Raw genomic sequence first — 18,918 nt, forward strand, 5'->3', positions numbered from 1 at the left:
CATGCATGTCCGGTTTTCTCACACTTATGGTAACTTTATTTTTTCTTCTTCAATATTCACAATTAAAAAAAAAAAAAAGGCATGCAAAGAAGGGAAAGGGATCTTCTCCGGATCCCTTCCTCCTAATCCACCAAATCAGGAGATCCGTGCCGTTGAAATTTGATCCAACAACTGAAGTTATTATAACTTTTAAAGTGGGCCCCTGTTTGTAGCCGTTGGATCAAAGTTCAACAGCACGGATCTCTTGGTTTGGTAGATTAGGAGGAAGGGATCCGAAGAGGATCCCTTTCGGCAAACAAGGTGCTTTGTGGTTTAAATAAAATAATGATTTGTTTACTTTTTCTTGTGTAAGAAGAAAAGACTTGTAATCATTTAGTAATGGTTGTCTTTTGATCCCATCATACCTCACGTTAGATAACAACAGCATCTAAATTACGTTATTCATAGAGAACCTTTCACAAAAGCATAAAACTCTTAAATTTTGGTTGCAGTCGCCTCAAACTAGTTTCACTCGTTGAAATAGCTAACATAGATAGGAACCATAAATAAGTTTCTCTCGTATCAAATAAAGTCAAAGGAATTTTTAAACTCACAAAAACACGTAACCCCTACATTTTCATATCATCCGACCCCACTATAATTCAACTCGGTGTGAAAACAGCCCCTATCATGCTGTCCAACGCGAGTTTTTCGCGTATTAAAGGAAGTCAAGGGAATCTTTTATGATTCGTATATGTAAATTAGTGAGTTTTATATTGAACAGTGAGAACCATGCGCCTTTGTTTAGGTTGGTGTTCAAAATTATGCTACTGTTTTAGTTATTGTTAATTGGTTTAAGTCTTTGTTAACGATTAAATTAAGTTGGTTGAACTGCCTCTTCCTTGCATTATCAAACCATGACGCATGGCGATGCATCATTGACTGCCATGTTTTCTGGCTTCCGATGGTTATTTATATCTGTCTGAGTTCATCCATCTCTTGTTCTATCTGACAATGGCTCAGTTGGCAGGGGCAGACGAAATAGAGTCTTTCCGGCTCGAGTTAGCGGAGATTGGGAGGGGCATAAGATCCTCGTTTCGAAGCCACGCCTCGAGTTTGCGAAGCACCACCACTGTCAATGCCGAAGGAGACAATGATGAAGGTTGTGTTGGTGATGAAGAACATGACTTGCATTGGGCTGCAGTTGAGAGACTGCCCACTTTTGAGAGGATTACGACCGCTCTTTTCGATGATTATGATGGCGAGTCAGCGAAAGGAGATGCCAAGGGGAGACGGGTGGTCGATGTTACCACGCTTGGAGGGCAAGAACGGCGTGTTTTCATAGAGAAGCTCATCAGACACATTGAGAATGATAACCTTCAACTACTGCAGAAGATTAAACAGAGAATCGACAAGTAAGCTTCTTTCTTCTTCTTTTCGGGTTTCTAAATATGTACTTTTGAGCACAAATGCACACGGTTACTTGTATTGCAAGTTTTTACTTATTCTGGAAATTAAACGTCACACAGTAACTCCGGTAAAATATTAATATTCGTCTTGGCCTTGCAGGGTTGGGGTGAAGTTGCCCACGGTGGAAGTGAGATATGAGAATCTCTGTGTGGAAGCAGAGTGTAAGGTAGTTCATGGCAAGCCCCTGCCCACTCTATGGAATGCTCTAAAGGGTATGATTTTGGTAAGTATCCTAATTCATATGACTCCGGATCTTCTAAATTGGAAACTATCTGCCTATGCTGAGAGTAAATCCCATGTCAGAGAAAGGAGGGACCTTGCACGTGCTTATATATAATTGGTATATTCCTCATATTGTCAATTGGTTTTATTGTGGAACCTCCAATTTCTTCACCTTAACTTAAAACCTCGATTGATTTACCGCCTGCTATGATACCTAACATGGGCGGAGCCACTAAGGGACCAGAGTGGTTTCAGGTATTAGGAAAGTATTTTCATTACTTTGAATAATTAGAGTATAGAGATATTTATACAGTGAGCTATATTTTGACAGCTCATCAAAAACTAACCTATAACTGTCCAATAACAAACTAACTGTCCAATGACTAATTACAACAGAAAATCAAGATAAACTATCCTTAACATCAGGCCCATCTTGACCACTGTGTAAGAAGAAATTTCTAGCAACCTCAAGCCTGCAGTTGTAGAACCGTGAGACATGAGGTTAAAAATGAATTGTCCTCGTGAAGAAGATGTTGTGTCTTAGATTTTTCTAACAGTTTTGTTTATTGTCTTTGTGGTTTAGTGAAACTCGGGATGAAATTTTAAAATCAACTTTCAATGCAACCTAATCAACTATTAGTTGCAACCTTCCTTGTTGCCCTCCTTTTTCTGTCAAACGATTCAAACCAAATTTCTTTGTACTTTCTACCCTTAATTCCAAATTTTTACTAGTACTTTGCTCTCTACCTCCCACTTAGTTGTATTCTACACTTCTTTTGATTCTCTGTATTAAATTTAGTGGGTCTTTTAGTTTTGTGAAGCTTACTTCGATTGCTCATGTTATGAGTTCGAAAATTTTTCTCAATACATATACGAAAGGCCCTCACCCACAAAGATTTTTGGCTCCGCTACCTAAAGTTATGAGTTTCATGTTTTATTATTATAATCTCCGAGTGAATCAACTGGTAAATTAGTCATTTGAGCTCTGTTTATGACAGGGCATCGCAGAACTGCCAGGTTCAAAAACACGCAATGCCAAGATAAGCATCCTTGAAGATGTCAGTGGAATTATTAAGCCGGGAAGGTTAGTTTCTTTAATCTTGGTTTCTAGCTTAAAAATTTGTGGCTGTTGCAGAATTTAGTAAATTTCACCTGTTTTTTTAAGATTTTTAGAACAATTTTAGAAGGATATTAGGAAGTGAATAAGCAAAGCAACTTAGAGTTAACCAACTTTGGCTTCTTTTCATTGCAGGATGACCTTATTGCTTGGCCCTCCGGGTTCTGGAAAAACCACGTTTTTGATGGCACTCGCAGGGAAGCTAAGCCATTCTCTCAAGGTACGTACAATCGCTAAAAGGCACTGCATTGTTTTGAATAAGGGATCACAACAAAATTGAAAAAGCTTTAGAATTCTTCACAGAATCGGAGAAAGACGAACCTGTGTTTTAACTAATGTACTTAATGAAGTTGATTCAGTATCAGTTGGTTATGTAACGCCTCAAGAGATTGGTTCCTGAGTTGATCATGATTTGTAATGAATCCTATGAATACGCTACATTTGCACAAGAGTGTACGCTTCGGACTATTTTAGTATTCATTTTGTTTTGATAGGTTTCCGGTGAACTATGTTACAACGGTCATGGACTAGAAGAGTTTGTTCCTCAGAAAACCTCAGCTTATGTAAGCCAACAGGATGTGCATATTCCAGAGATCACCGTGAGGGAAACACTCGATTTCTCTGCCTGTTGTCAAGGTGTAGGAAGCCGACCTGGTAAGCATTCTTGCCTTGCCTGCAATAGAATAGCAAGTTCGAATATTGTAACCTATCACATTGGTTATCATTTTTTGTTATTTTGTGCAAATAGAGATTATGATGGAAGTCAGTAGAAGGGAAAAGCAGGCAGGAATAGTCCCAGATCCGGACATAGATGCTTACATGAAGGTACCTACGATGCCCTGATCATTGTGTTCTTCATAAATTCATCGGTCTAACTGTGATCGAAATTGTCTGTTGCAGGCTACATCTGTTAAGGGACTGAAAAATACACTTCAAACTGATTATATTCTTAAGGTATTTGAATTCCCCACGAAGTGTGTTTCAATCAGATTGTTGTAAGCTGCTGACTTGTTCACTGTCTAATGTCTTGCAGATACTTGGTCTTGATTTTTGCGCTGACACATCGGTAGGAGATCCCATAAGAAGAGGAATATCCGGCGGCCAGAAGAAGCGGTTGACTACAGGTAGTGTTGACATAACACTAAATGTTGCACACGCGCATTTCAGCTCCCGGAGTCAAATCAAATAAGAGTCGACTTATTTTTGTATTATGCAGGGGAGATGATCATTGGACCTGCAAAAGCTCTGTTCATGGATGAAATATCTAACGGCTTAGATAGTTCCACCACTTTCCAACTCGTATCTTGCCTTCAGCATTTCGTGCATATCTCAGATGCTACCGCGTTGATTTCACTTCTTCAGCCTGCACCAGAGACATTTGATCTCTTCGATGATGTTGTCTTAATGGCAGAAGGGAAGATTGTGTTTCACGGGCCAAGAACTTCTATTGTCAAATTTTTCGAGGAGTGTGGGTTTAAGTGCCCAGAAAGGAAAGGTGTTGCAGACTTCCTTCAGGAGGTAGGTTATTGTCGTACTCATATCTTAATCGAATTGTCTTATTTTCTATACCATTGAATAGAGAAAAACGATCTTGTTTTGCTTCAGGTTATGTCTAGAAAAGATCAAGTGCAGTATTGGGACAGCCCTCAACCTTATAGCTACGTTTCGGTCGATCAGTTCATTAAGAAGTTCAAGGATGGACATCTAGGCAGGCAGTTAAACGAGGAGCTCTCGAAGCCATTCGATAAGGCTCAAAGCCACAAGGATGCTCTATCCTTTAGAAAATACTCATTACCTAAATGGGAGCTTTTTAAGTCCTGCACAAGGAGGGAATTTCTTCTGATGAAAAGAAATTCTTTTATTTATGTTTTCAAATCAGTTCAGGTAGCTTCCTTTTTTTTCTTTCTTCCTTTTCCCTCATATTTACGTGTTTTAGTTTGAGAAAAACTTCAGTAGGATAGAATGTGGCTCCTCAGGCACTCTCACGAGGAGTGGGACCCATGCATTGGGTTTTAACGTATGTGGGGCCGGATGTTACCTAAACACGGGGGAGCTAGTTCCCTTGTGAGGGTAGCTGGCCAGCCACATGATCAAGTTGCCCTATTGAAGATTTCTCGGCTTAGTTTATAACATTTTTCTATCTGATCCACTTTGTTATTTAGAAGAATTTTTGTGTTCTTTCTTCCTGCAGCTAGTCATTATTTCTTCAATAACAATGACCGTTTTCCTCCGGACTCAAATGGCTATCGACATGATCCACGCAAATTATTATATGGGCTCTTTATTCTACGGACTCATCATACTTCTTGCTGATGGATTCCCGGAATTGTCAATGACTGTCTCAAGAATTGTGGTTTTCTACAAACAGAAAGAGTTGTGTTTTTATCCTGCTTGGGCTTATGCAATCCCAGCTGCCATCCTAAAGGTTCCGCTATCGTGCTTGGAGGCTTTTGTTTGGACTGCTCTTACATACTATGTTATCGGTTACACCCCTGAGGTTGGAAGGTGAGTCAGCGGTCGAATATTCAGATTTTAGTAAGATGGTTAAGTAATAGACTGTCACATGTTTGAAAGAGTTGTTATGCTTCGGTCGTGTCTATAGCTTTGCCTGAACTTGTGACGAATAAATATAAACGCTCTGGTTAGATGTCCGGAATATGATTGTAGCTCTTGCACGTGTTTTGCAGGTTCTTTCGCCAGTTCCTTCTACTCTTCGCTATGCACCTAACATCAATATCCATGTTTCGATTTATTGCTTCGGTTTTTCAAACTGTGGGTGCTGCTATGACAGCTGGTACTTCAGCAATATTGTCTGTTTTACTATTTGGTGGTTTTGTTATACCAAAATGTAAGATATTTCATTAGCTTTTTCCCAGTTTTATACCTACAAATTCTGCTACTCTAAGTCATACTTAGACGATGTTTTGTTGCAGCATATATGCCGGCTTGGATGAAGTGGGGATTTTGGGTTTCTCCCTTGACCTATGGGGAGATAGGATTAACAGTTAACGAATTCCTAACGCCCCGGTGGGAAAAGGTGAGAAAATTACCATCCAGCGTTGTACTATCACTAAACACAGCACATAAAAGCAATGGTAGAGCTATTCCTCCATCGATTAGTGACTTTGCTCTTTACTTGTACTCAATAGGTTTATGGAAACACAACTCTCGGTCAACAAGTACTCGAAAGCCGTGGATTAAACTTTGAAGGCTATTTCTATTGGATATCACTTGGCGCGTTAGTAGGGTTCACGGTATTATTCAATGTTGGTTTCACCTTAGCTTTGACTTTCTTGAAGTGTAAGTTTCTTCTCCATCCATCACTTCGCCACTTTAAGCAGCAATATTTTCTATTCTGGTTTTGTTAAGTAGCCCTCGTTTTCTGTTCAGCTCCCGGAAGGCCTCCTGCTATTATTTCTTACGAAAGGTATCATGAACTGCAAGGAAAAGGAGACAGAAAAACCGATATAGATACAGAGCGGAAACCCACTAGTGCACCTAGCACTACTGCAGAAGCCAAGAAGGGTGAGGAGAATTTTCGTTTTTCATCTTTGCTTATTTAATGATATAGTAAATTGGGTGGGCTTCTTTTATATTTAGATGCATACCAAGTGTAGCCACTTCGCTATGTTCTTCTCCATATGCACCTGAGTTCTAATCCCCTTCCCCACAGTTTGTATTAGTTTGAAGTAGAATACCGCTTGTATCAAAAAAGGAAAAAGATACATAAGGGATCTTATTCTGCTTCTCTTTTCTCTCTTTTCCAGGGAGGATGGTTTTACCATTTGAGCCCCTAGCAGTAGCATTTCAGGATGTACAATACTATGTTGACACTCCTTTGGTAATCATTCAGAACCTCTCTCTCTCTCTCTCTCTCTCTCTCTCTCTCTCTCTCTCTCTCTCTCTCTCTCTCTCCCTCTCTCAATTCTGAGGAGATCAGAAATGCAAGGAATGAATAATGTCAGCTCATATGGCTAGTTCTGCTATCTTTATTTACGTTGCAGGAAATGAGAAAGCGGGGCTTTACACAGAGAAGGCTTCAGCTCCTATCTGATATTACAGGTTCTTTCGGGCCAGGTATTCTAACGGCATTAATGGGAGTCAGCGGGGCTGGGAAAACAACTCTCATGGATGTTCTTTGTGGAAGGAAAACTGGTGGTACCATTGAAGGGGAGATAAGAATTGGAGGGTACCCTAAGGTTCAAGATACATTTGCTAGGGTATCAGGCTACTGTGAGCAAAATGACATACATTCTCCACAAATAACTGTCGAAGAATCAGTCGTATATTCTGCTTGGCTGCGCCTCCCTTCTCATATCGATTCTAATACTAAAGCCGTATGCTATCTTTTCAAGAACATGAGTATTTCAATGGTGCTTGAGTTGAACATTCAAATTAAATTGCATGATAATTTTTTTTCCTTCCTTCACCAGGAATTTGTAAAGGAGGTCCTCGAAACTATTGAGCTAGACGGGATTAAAGATTGCTTAGTGGGGATGGCAGGAGTAAGTGGTTTATCAACTGAGCAGCGCAAACGGCTTACCATAGCTGTGGAATTCGTTGCCAATCCATCGATCATGTTCATGGATGAACCAACTTCAGGTTTAGATGCGCGGGCAGCTGCTATTGTCATGAGAGCAGTGAAAAATGTTGCTGCAACAGGAAGAACGGTTGTTTGCACCATCCATCAACCAAGTATTGATATTTTCGAGGCATTTGATGAGGTAAAAGTGATTTTCTGAAGTTTAAAGTAATTGATCTCAAAAGTTTCATCATGACTTTGTGCTTTTTTCGCACTTGAACTCGGAAATATTGTGTTTGATCAGTTTTTTCTTTCATTGACATGATACATCACTTATATGTCCTTTGAATAACAATGGTTCACACCTTCACTGCAGTTGATTCTGATGAAAACCGGGGGACGCATAATCTATTGCGGTCCACTGGGGCAGAACTCAAGCAAGGTCATTGAGTACTTCGAGGTAGTTGAACAACTGCTATTTTACATAGCATTAACTTGTCTCTGGAAAACATATAATCGTTTAGTCCTGATCCACTTTTCTTGATTTCGCTAGAGTGTTCCCGGGGTGCCCTCAATTAAAGACAATTATAATCCAGCGACATGGATGTTAGAAGTTACTTCAAAATCTGTGGAATCTGAGCTTGGTATAGATTTTGCGCAAATATATAGGGAATCCGCCTTGTATGGGTAAGCATAATGTGATCCCGCACCTCTCTTCCCCTTCATTTGTGCAAACGCTAGTAAACACGAAGACTACATCCAAATTGTATACATTCATATTGTTATTATTTATCATTTGCATCCACATGTCAACTTGGTTACTCACGACTCTCGCTCTTCTGACTTTAGGACGAACAAGGATTTAGCCAAGCAATTGTGTTCACCATCTCCTGGTTCAAACGAAATGCATTTTGCTACTCGTTTTCCACAGAACGGTTGGGGGCAGTTCAAAGCTTGCCTGTGGAAACAGAACTTGTCGTATTGGAGAAGTCCTTCATATAATCTGACACGCATAATATTTATGTTTTGCGCATCTCTGCTGTTCGGAATACTGTTCTGGGATCAAGGAAATAAAATGTTAGTCTGCAAAGTTTTGTTTATGCTCGTATAAACCACAAAACTTCATGATTTTCGTTTAAAGATGATTTACTGACCATAACTTTCGTGTTTCACAGAAATAGCCAGCAAGACCTCTTCAATATGTATGGTTCAATGTTCTGTGCAGTAATATTCTTTGGCATAAACAATTGCTCAACAGTTCTACCATACGTTGCCACAGAGCGGAATGTTCTATACCGAGAAAGATTTGCAGGAATGTTCTCTTCATGGGCCTATTCGTTCGCACAGGTTTTAGTTCTTTTTAACGCAACTTTAATAAATTCATCAACAATTTGTGAGTCATCTAAGTCTAATTTAAGAAACTCATCAACATTTTGTAGGTACTGGTTGAGGTTCCTTACTCGTTCACTCAAGCAGTTATTTATGTTGCGATCACATACCCAATGATCGGTTACCAGTGGTCTGCCTACAAGATATTTTGGTCGTTCTATAGCATGTTCTGCATACTACTAAGCTTCAATTACCTAGGAATGCTGATAGTGTCGTTGACACCAAATGTTCAGGTGGCCGCGATCGTGGCTTCAGCTTCGTACGCAATGCTGAACTTGTTTTCCGGGTTTGTCATTCCAAGGCCGGTAAGTTTGCGAATCATTTAGCTTAAAATTTACACTTCGGAGAAATAATTACACGCAGAAAACTAACTGGAGCCTATTGTTTGCTTGATGCAGCACATACCGAAGTGGTGGCTCTGGTTGTATTATTTATCCCCTACATCATGGGCCCTAAACGGAATGCTTACCTCGCAGTATGGAGATATGCAGAAGGAAATCCAGGCGTTCGGAGAGACTAAAACTGTCGCTGCCTTCCTAGAAGATTACTTCGGGTTTGACTACAACCTTTTAGGCCTTGTTGCTGCTGTTTCTATTCTCCTCCCCATTGCGTTTGCTTCTCTTTTCGCATACTTCATTGGAAAGTTAAACTTCCAGAGGAGGTAGAGAAGTTGAGGATTTTTTTCTGGATCTTGCAGATATATGTATGAATTATGTATACTTGTCAATAAATTCTTTCAATCATATTTCATTTGAATCACCATTTACAAAATTTGTACCAACTTTCCAGTCAAAAATTGGACGGGTTTCGACAAGTATCGAACGGCTAAGATATATTTATCAAAATTTGTACGGTTTAGTACTATTTATCTTTACTAATATAGGGAATATCTTGCATTTGAATTTCGTGAATAACAAGTTGGTTACGAAATTAAAATTATCAAGCTTTTTTCATAAATGGTTTAACCATGAAATACGAAATTATATTTATCAGCGTACATATATCGTTGAACTACCACTGAAGTAATTCCAACATTCGTATTCCATCTTAACCACCAATTTACCATTACAAATTTCTATTAAGTTTTTTATTCACTGATACATTTCCACAGCTCAACATTAAAGATAGGACATGTATATATTTTTTTTCCCTATCTTCTTTGGAAATTTAATTTCCCAATGCAATAGGCAAATAGGGAAGCAAAAACAATTGGGAAAGCAATGAGAGCAAGAGCCACAAGGCCTAAACGATCATGGTGGAAACCAAAGTAATCTTGTAGGAAGAAACCAACGGTTTTATGCTCCTCAAAGATCACTATTTCTTTGCTCATGTCTCCATATTGTGAAGTCAGTAGGCCATTTAGGGACCATGATGTAGGACATATCCAATAGCACCAAACCCACCACTTTGGAATTTTCTGCACATATAACATAATGGTCAGCTAGGTCATTTCCCCGACACAATGTAATGCTTTCCTAATCTACTCATATTATAATCTGTATATTTACTAAGTGATTAGATATCAAACTTTGCTTATGAAATCGATCAAAATCAAATATCAACGACATATTGAAAAAGGGATTATTTTAGCAGTTGAGATTTGAAATTTGATTATTTAGGCCAATTGTCCTTTATTAACACATGAATTAGCAATACTGCGTCAGCTAGGCTCATTTTACATGTATGTACATGGTTACAGTATTTCCAAGTGCTCAAATGCTAATACAGTTAACACAAAACCATCGAAATTTAGAAAGGGTTGGATTCAGTTACCGGTCCGGGCATGAGGAAGCCGGCAAAAAGATTCAGTAAGGTGTAGACTGCAGTCGCCAGAATGGAAGCTACGTCGAGGTTTGTGCTCAAAGAAGCTATCAGCATCCCAAGATATACAAAGTATAGAAATGTGCAAAATGTTGCATATAAGTACCAGAAAACCTTAGTAGGTGACCAAAAGAACCCTATGGTAGGATATGTAATAGCCACATACAAAATTGCTTGCAACATTGTGTAAGGTATTTCAACGGCAACCTGCAACATTTAACTATTTAGCTTAAAGTGTGAAGATTTTTAATTTTTCCTCTGCAACGAAATAAGTACTTGAAATGTATGAACCTGTGCAAATGAATAAGCCTTTGATGAGTACATCCCGGCAAACCTTTCACGGTACAAAACAGTGCGCTCAGTTGCGATATAAGGCAGAACTCCTGAGCAATTGATTATTCCTAGGAATATTACGGCAATGTACATGGACCCAAGTACGTTCAACAAATCCTGCTCATTATTTCTGCAGGAAAATGAAAAACAGAGGATTTAGAGGCTAGTAGGTTTGTCGTTTTGATTTATTTATGATGATAGGGCAGGTTTCTCGAAAACAGGACCTACATTTCCTTCCCTTTCTGCCAGAAGATTACCCCAAACATGACTGATACAGCGATCATGAACATGAAACGCGCTAGATTGTATTCGGTACTTCTCCAATAGGACAAGTGTTGTTTCCAAAGGCAGGCCTTGAACTGCACCCAACTATTTTGGGGAAAATGAGTGGGAAAGTGCAAGTCTTTTGAACCTGGCTTTGCTTCACTCAACTGTTTTACCAACTCAATTGTGTCTCTACAAATGAAAAAAACCCCCAATTTATGTGTTAAGATTGACTTATTAGTTAAAACTGAAATAAAAACGAAGCTCATGTATGACATGTTTAGCAGATCAAGTTTACCTATACTTAGTAGAATTTTTATAGATGCTGGCAAAATCCAAACCGAGTTCTGCCTCTACCGAAGCAGAAGTAACTTCTAACATCCATGTTGCCGGGTTGTAATTGTCTTTGATCTTTGGTACATTAGGAATCCGCTGTTGGATGGTGGAATATAAGAGTTAGTTAATATATATGCTTAAGAAATTTTAAGAATAGTAGAAGAATATGGAGCTAGAATTATGTGCATACCTCAAAATATTCGATGAGTTCACTCGAGTTATGACCAAGAGCTCCCGAATAGATGATTTGTCCACCCGTTTTCATCAAAATTAACTGCAAAAATCAATGTCTTCCTTCAGTGATTGGCTTTTATCATTTGATTTCTTTTTTTTTTTTTTGGAAAGAAAGCGCTTCTTTTACTACCTCATTGAAAGACTCGAAGATATCAATGCTTGGTTGGTGAATTGTGCACACAGTTGTTCTTCCTGTGGCAACGACGTTCTTCACTGCACGCATGACAATCGCAGCTGCTCTAGCATCTAAACCTGATGTAGGTTCATCCATGAATATTATTGATGGATTGGAAACAAGCTCCACTGCAATTGTCAGCCTTTTACGCTGCTCGGTTGATAGGCCACTTTGTCCAGGAATGCCAACTAAAGAATCTCTTATATCCTCCAGTTCAATTGTTTCGATTACTTCTTCCACAAATCTCTGCATGGATAAAAATCTCCTATAAGATATTGTGAACTCTAGTTCTAACTCAATTCCGTTTCCTTTAAATTGTCGGAAATTGTAATATAGTTGATAAATTGAGAGAATCTTCTTACAGCTTTTGAGTCTTGATTAGTTTCGGGTGGCAACCGCAACCAAGCCGAGTACCTAACCGATTCTTCTACTGTGATAAGTGGAGAATGTATGTCAGTCTGCTCGCAGTAACCCGATATTCTTGCAAATGTCTTCTGGACCTTCGGATACCCTCCTATTCTTATATCTCCCTCAATGGTACCTCCGGTTTTCCTTCCCGAAAGAACATCCATAAGAGTTGTTTTTCCAGCCCCACTCACACCCATCAGTGCTGTGAGAATTCCCGGTCTGAATGCTCCATTAATGTCTTTAAGCAGCTGAAGCTTTTTCTGCTTGAATCCATGCTCTCTCATTTCCTTTAGGGAAAAAAATGAGATTAGCATACATCAAATAACAATAACTGTCTCTCAACCATATCCAAAAATTTAGTATGATTTACCGGCGTGGTTGCAACGTAATACTGCACATCCTTGAATGAGATTGTCAGTGGCTCAAATGGCAGGACCATCCTCCCTGTATAACCGACCAACACGCTTCAATAATTCAGTTATAAACATTCTTTGGTCAATGTTTTGAATAAAAGATATGAAATCGAGCATGAACTTCTCACCGCAGTTGAATTTTCCTCGCACAGTTTGGGAAGAATAAGCTGGAGTTGCTTCATTTTCCGACTGTTCACTGGTGTTGCAAGCATCCTTTCCTTGTAATTTGGATAACCTTTTTCCCGAAATAATTGCGCGAGACATCTTTGTAGCTGCATATAGGAAAAGCTTAGAATTAAAGTGACAGAGTGTATTGTAATACCAAACAATATGATCTGTCAATTAAAATGAACTTACGATTTTGGTAAGTCAAGGCTAAAACAAATCCAAGATCGAAAAGTGCTGTGAACGCAAACAGTGCTCCAACCGATATCCAAAAGAAATAGCCATCAAAATTCAATCCATGTCTGGTTAGAACTTCATTTCCTAAGGTTGTGTTTCCATTTGTAACCTAAAGGAAGAATGAAGTAAAGCTGTTGGTAACGTTATGTAACTTGGTTTGGGACTGAAAGAATTCATATCATCTCGAGTTTTACCTTTTGCCATCGAGGAGCAAGGAATTCGTTTAGAGTTGTACCTATTTCTGCATAAGTCATAGGAGAACACCAGAATCCCCACCTCAACCAAGAAGGTAAAGAGGCTGCAATTTCACACCTTATTAGTCTAGTCGTTATTGCGTGTAATGAAAGGGGGAAAAAACTGGTAAATGGACTTACGTTGTGGCAAAACGAAGCCTCCACATAAAAACATTACCACTAACATGAAAGTACCACAAGTTGATGCAAGAACCATAGTTCGGAAGATTACAGCGACTAAACGACACATTGATGTTGATGATTGATGCAGAGCAAATAGCACAAGAAACTGACGGAAGAACCTAAAAACCATATATGAGGGATTGTTATTTATTGGTCTGGAATTTCTTGTTCTGTTGTCAGTATGAACTGCTTTTACCTTGTTATTTCCGGGCTAAACCCAATAACGTAGTAAGTTATGGCTGTCCATAGTGCTGAATCAAGTAGCGAAAATGGAACCTTCACGAGAGAAGCTGGAATACAATACGCCCATGCCGGGTACAGATAGAATCCCCTTTGCTTGTAAACAACTGGAAGTCTAGTAACAGTCAAGGACAGCTCTGCAACTCCATTGGTCATATGTCGAACGAGGGTATAAAACAATGAGCCCATCAAAAAATTTGCACTTGTCAGATCCACAGCCATTTGAGTTCGTATAAATACCGTCATTGTAATAAATGCAATGATGGTAAGCTGTGTAAAAAGGAGATTGAAAATATGTTAGTGATTCGAGTCAAGCTACAGAAGTACAACTACGAATAGTGGAACAGTAGACACTTAACCTGCACTGTTTTGAATACGTATACAAAGGAATTTCGTTTCATAAGAAGCAGCTCTCGGCCCATACAAGCTTTGAACAATTCCCTTTTTCTCACTGAGTAAGTGGTAAATGATAGGGCCTTTTCATGGCACTGTGATTTATCATATGGTTCCGAAAGCTCATCATTTAACTTCTTCCCCAGGTAACTTTCTCTGAAAAGTTGAGAAAATTGATCCACTGAAACAAAATCGTAGGGAATGTTGGTATGCTTCCAGTATTGTGCTTGATCCTTCTTTGAGATTACCTGTAAAGGGTTCGAAATACATAATTTTTTTCCCTTTTTTATTCGGTATGAAGTATTGGACGAAAAGAGAAATGACAAGTAAAACATGTTTTGGCACCTCTTGAAGGAAATCTGCAGCACCCTTTCTTGCTGGGCATTTGAAACCACAATCTTCGAAAAACTGAAGTGCCTGGCTACGAGGACCGTGGTAAACTATCTTCCCCTCTGTCATTAATATTACATCATCAAATAGATCAAAGGTCTCAGGGGCTGGTTGAAGGAGTGAAACCAATGCAGTTGCATCTGTGATGTGCACCAACTGCTGAAGATAGGTAACTATCTGAAAGGTCGTCGAGCTGTCTAATCCAGTTGATATTTCATCCATAAACAGAGTTTTTGTAGGACCTACAATCATTTCTCCTGAATATTGAACAGAAAGGGAATGTCATGTTTGAAATATTCCAACATGGGAAGTAATGAAATTCCAGCTTCGCTCGACTGCAAGATTTACTACCTGTTGTCAGCCTTTTCTTCTGGCCACCTGAAATCCCTCTTTGTAATGCATCACCAACCATTGTGTCACTACAGGTATCCAGTCCGAGGATCTAAGAGGCGAAAACATTATAATTCAATTTTCACTTCAAATTGAGTAGAGACATCTAGTTTTTAATTAAGTACTTAATGCCAACACTGGTTGGAGAAAATTTACCTTCAAAACATAATCGGTTTGCAGATTTCGCTTTTGTCTTTCAACTGAAATTGCCTGAAAGTATTGTGTTAATCTCTAAACATTATGTAACATGGTTTAAAATACATTAGAGGGGATGTCATAAGATTTCACATCTACCTTCATGTAGGTGTCAATGTCTGGATCAGGTACTATTCCAGCTTCTTTTTCCCTTCTGATCACTTCCATCATTGTATCTGTGCATACTCGATATTGAACTTCATATATCAATAGATGTAAACAACTATTTCCGATAGTAAATGCAAAAGTAAAGGAGATAAGGAATTCACCAGCTCTACTGCCAACGCCCTGACAGCGGGCTGAAAAGTCGATTGTTTCCCTCACAGTCATCTCAGGTATGTGAAGGTCGTATTCGCTTATGTAAGCTGACGTTTTTTGAGGAACAAACTCATCAAGCTTGTAACCATTATAAGAAACCTCCCCTGCAACCTGAAGAAAATAAAAACATGAGGTTTTTTATGACGATTGTAACACGGTTTACACTCTATTATATATTTATTTTAAGATTAACATCTGAATACTAATGAAGTTGTGTAAATTTCGTGGTTTGCAATACTCGCCTTGAGAGATTTATCGAGTTTTCCAGCAAGGGCCAATAACAAGGTGGTTTTCCCGCAGCCAGGGGGACCAAGAAGGAGAGTAAGCCTGCATTTAAAACCATCTTTATGAGTAAAAAATTTCGAGTTACCGAAACTAGTAAGGCTTGAAATGCTGATTAATTATAACTTGGATTTCAATACATCCTAGTAAACAGAACTCGATTGACTACTATTGAATCAAAACCAACTTCCGGTTCACTTTCCTGTCTCGGTCCGCAATATACAAATACGCAATTCCTAGTTCAAGCTAGCTGACTCTTGCTTCAGCCATTTGTCCTCAGCTTTATGTATGTACATAATTCTCCAAAAAGTAAAAATTGGAAATATAAATTCTAGGTACTCAGCATGCATAGAAGCAGGTACCTCGATGGTTTGATGATGCCACTGACATCTGATAGAATGCTCATCTTCACTCCGGAAGATTTGCACCAAATTGCCTTTGTAAAAACCTGTTCAAAATCCATCTAACTTATCAGATAATGTCATATACTTCTAGGGAGGGACGAGAGGGGGACGTTGCGCCCGCTCAACAAATTCATTCATCATTGATGTGCCCAATTGGTTAAAATGAGGGGCAAAACGTTTTCTTAAAATGCCTCAGAGGGTTGGAAAACAATATCCGAGAGGTTCTTCATCTCGACCGCAAGAAAGAAAAACTTCTGAATCCGTCACAGAGGTCTAAATCATACTTACTGATAAGAAGCTCTGAAGAGAGTTCCATAGGGTTGGGAGTGGCTTTCCTTGGACTACATCACACTCCGCTTCCACAAACAACTTCTTGTACCGCACCTCCACCGTCGGCAACTTCACATTCACTCTAGAAGAAAACTTCTAGTTAGTTAAAACTAGATATAAACCTTGATTCTCTAAGTAGCCCTAAGTCAAATTTGTAATGCACACGTACCTGTCTATCCTTTCTCTAAGTTTCTGCAGAAGTCGGAGATTGTCATGCTCTATGTGCTTTATGAGTTTCTCGATGAACAGGTGCCTCTCATCAGCTTTCAACTTCGTAACATCAACCACCCTCTTCCCTGCATGCTCTTTCCCCCCGCCGCCTACGCCACCATCGAAGTCAAAAAGCGCGGTTCTGCACCGTTTATATGTAGGCAGCCTCTCAATTGCAGCCCACTGCAACCGAACTTCCTCATCCTCCTCCTCTATAACTAAATGCTCCTTTCTTTCAACTGGTGTTAGCTCCATTTAAAAAATTGATATGCTTGCCTGTGCTCCAAGCGTCCCTCTTGACGTGTATATATAGTCTTTACTGAGAGGAAGTACGGACAAGACGATATTCTAAACAATTCTAATTTGTAGCAAAAAGAACCGAATTTTGGTGTAAGATAGCGAGTATACTAAATTATCCAATTAGCTTAACACACCTCTGCGAGTGAAAATCACTCTTCAAGTACTGCACAGATATTTCCAAATGTGAACAAGAAATAGTATCAAGAAATAACTTTTAGCTTGTGTGAACGATCTCTAGGAAAGATCAAACCTTTAACAAAACATTAAAAGTGCACCCCAATAGCTTTCATTTCGTTTTCTGAATCTCTTGATCTTCCGAGATGGATCATGTGCCCTACTGTTGTTCCTGTTGTCTGACTAGTTGTTTATCTATACAACTATTAAGAAAACTCTTGTCAACTTTTTTTCCTTTTTCTTTATATTTTACCTTCAGTTTTGATACACATACTATTGACAAATGGCGGGTAAAATAATAATTTTGTACCTTTTGATAAAATAACAATCATATCCCTATTTTACCCTTTTTAATACTTATTGTTTCAATTTTATCCTTATTTTTGATACATAATATTTACATAAGAAGGACAAAACAGTAATTATGTAATATTAAAAAAATATTCACTTGTTAAGAGAAATTATTCACACACACAAATTATGTGCTCTCAGAAATAATAAATCATGAATCTTCCAGTCAACTTAAAAACTGCCCCTCCGATCCAGCAAAGATTTTTCTTGCTTAAGTAGTTGAGATAATTATGTACTTGTTTATTGTTGAGGGACCTACTGGTCAAGTTTCAAGTTTGTGTCCCTGTTGTCCCCCTTGATTCATTGCAGAAATATATCAGTGCATAATTAGGATATAGTTGGAGTATGATATTCCACATGAGGGCCTCAACTTTTTATTTTATGCTAGGGCCTTAAAACTATAATAATTTTTCTCAAAAATTTTATTTAATAAGGAATGAAAACGAAGTGTGAACATCGCAAGAGAAAGATATAAAGGCGTGAAGGACCCAACTCCCACCAACCTTTTCCCATTCAGATTAAAATTATTTAACTAGTTTTTGAGTTTATCCATCATCAATTATTTTGATCATTTCGTAAAAAATCTTCGTTAAATAAGAAATAAAATGATACAAATACCCACAAATTTTGTCAAAATTATTTTGGCTCACTGTTTATTTAATTAAGGGTATTTTTGTCATTATGATTCTGATTTAACAGAGATTTTTATGAAATGACCAAAATGATTGACGGTGGACAAACTGAAAAATTACTTTTATTTTTCAAATTTCAGAAACTAATGTGAAGAGTTATGTCAATCTCAAAAACGATTTTTGCTAAAAAGTTGAAGTTATTTGCACAAATACCTCACAAGGTTTTTTGTGCTTTTAGAAAACTTTCTAGAGTTTCAAAAATTATACGAAACACTTGGAGTTAATTGCAAGAGGGTTTCTTTATTATTGAAGCATAGTATTCAATTGACATTTTTGTATTCGTTTGGAATGATCAATGAAATATCAGTCTATCATTTCCTGTCAAAAACAATTTGCATGAACACCACTTAGAGATTCATTATGCTTATATAACCCCTTAGAGTTACATTTTTTTTTTTCACATAACATCCCTGACGTTTTAAACCATCTATTGCGAGATCCCAAAATTTTAACATGGAGTTAAAACCATGTATTTTATTCTAGCATGTCCTGTTAACGATGTCGCTTTTGGATTTTTCTAATTGTCTAATGTTTCTTTTTAATTGTTCTTTTCACGTATAGTTTATGTGTGAAAAAACTTTATAAAATTTGAGGGGTTATGTGAAAATACATATATACCTTAGGGTTGTTTTTCTAATAATCTTATCATTTGGAGAAAGTTTGAAATGGCAGTGGCAATTGTTGGATGGGAAATTAATCAATTGAAACTTCATGAAAACAGAGACAACCTCAAGAAAGATTATCTTAA

General features: G+C 38.3%; 2 protein-coding genes across 2 annotated transcripts; one reads left to right on the forward strand and one right to left on the reverse strand.

Annotated features, from left to right (window-relative positions):
* Nucleotides 1-993: 993 nt before the first annotated feature.
* LOC137731677 (pleiotropic drug resistance protein 3-like) lies at nucleotides 994-9,456 on the forward strand. The gene is made up of 24 exons (XM_068470859.1): nucleotides 994-1,394; nucleotides 1,549-1,672; nucleotides 2,670-2,755; nucleotides 2,924-3,008; nucleotides 3,283-3,442; nucleotides 3,537-3,613; nucleotides 3,689-3,742; nucleotides 3,822-3,912; nucleotides 4,005-4,306; nucleotides 4,394-4,672; nucleotides 4,980-5,293; nucleotides 5,476-5,636; nucleotides 5,722-5,825; nucleotides 5,938-6,088; nucleotides 6,179-6,313; nucleotides 6,556-6,629; nucleotides 6,793-7,125; nucleotides 7,222-7,512; nucleotides 7,687-7,770; nucleotides 7,864-7,997; nucleotides 8,160-8,387; nucleotides 8,486-8,657; nucleotides 8,750-9,004; nucleotides 9,098-9,456. The coding sequence occupies exons 1-24, from the start codon at nucleotides 994-996 to the stop codon at nucleotides 9,362-9,364; spliced, it is 4,362 nt and encodes a 1,453-aa protein (XP_068326960.1). The 3' UTR covers nucleotides 9,365-9,456.
* Nucleotides 9,457-9,709: 253 nt separating this feature from the next.
* Nucleotides 9,710-16,949, reverse strand: LOC137730762 (pleiotropic drug resistance protein 3-like). Its single transcript, XM_068469721.1, has 24 exons — nucleotides 16,613-16,949; nucleotides 16,402-16,525; nucleotides 16,072-16,157; nucleotides 15,670-15,754; nucleotides 15,379-15,538; nucleotides 15,209-15,285; nucleotides 15,071-15,124; nucleotides 14,876-14,966; nucleotides 14,480-14,781; nucleotides 14,101-14,382; nucleotides 13,698-14,011; nucleotides 13,460-13,620; nucleotides 13,280-13,383; nucleotides 13,041-13,194; nucleotides 12,812-12,955; nucleotides 12,641-12,714; nucleotides 12,225-12,557; nucleotides 11,818-12,108; nucleotides 11,644-11,727; nucleotides 11,416-11,549; nucleotides 11,082-11,309; nucleotides 10,812-10,983; nucleotides 10,473-10,727; nucleotides 9,710-10,116 (listed from the first exon to the last, which is right to left on the reverse strand). The coding sequence occupies exons 1-24, from the start codon at nucleotides 16,906-16,908 to the stop codon at nucleotides 9,850-9,852; spliced, it is 4,272 nt and encodes a 1,423-aa protein (XP_068325822.1). The 5' UTR covers nucleotides 16,909-16,949; the 3' UTR covers nucleotides 9,710-9,849.
* Nucleotides 16,950-18,918: the final 1,969 nt, after the last annotated feature.

Source organism: Pyrus communis, chromosome 4 (genome assembly GCF_963583255.1).
Source record: "Pyrus communis chromosome 4, drPyrComm1.1, whole genome shotgun sequence".
Taxonomy (NCBI): Eukaryota; Viridiplantae; Streptophyta; class Magnoliopsida; order Rosales; family Rosaceae; genus Pyrus; species Pyrus communis.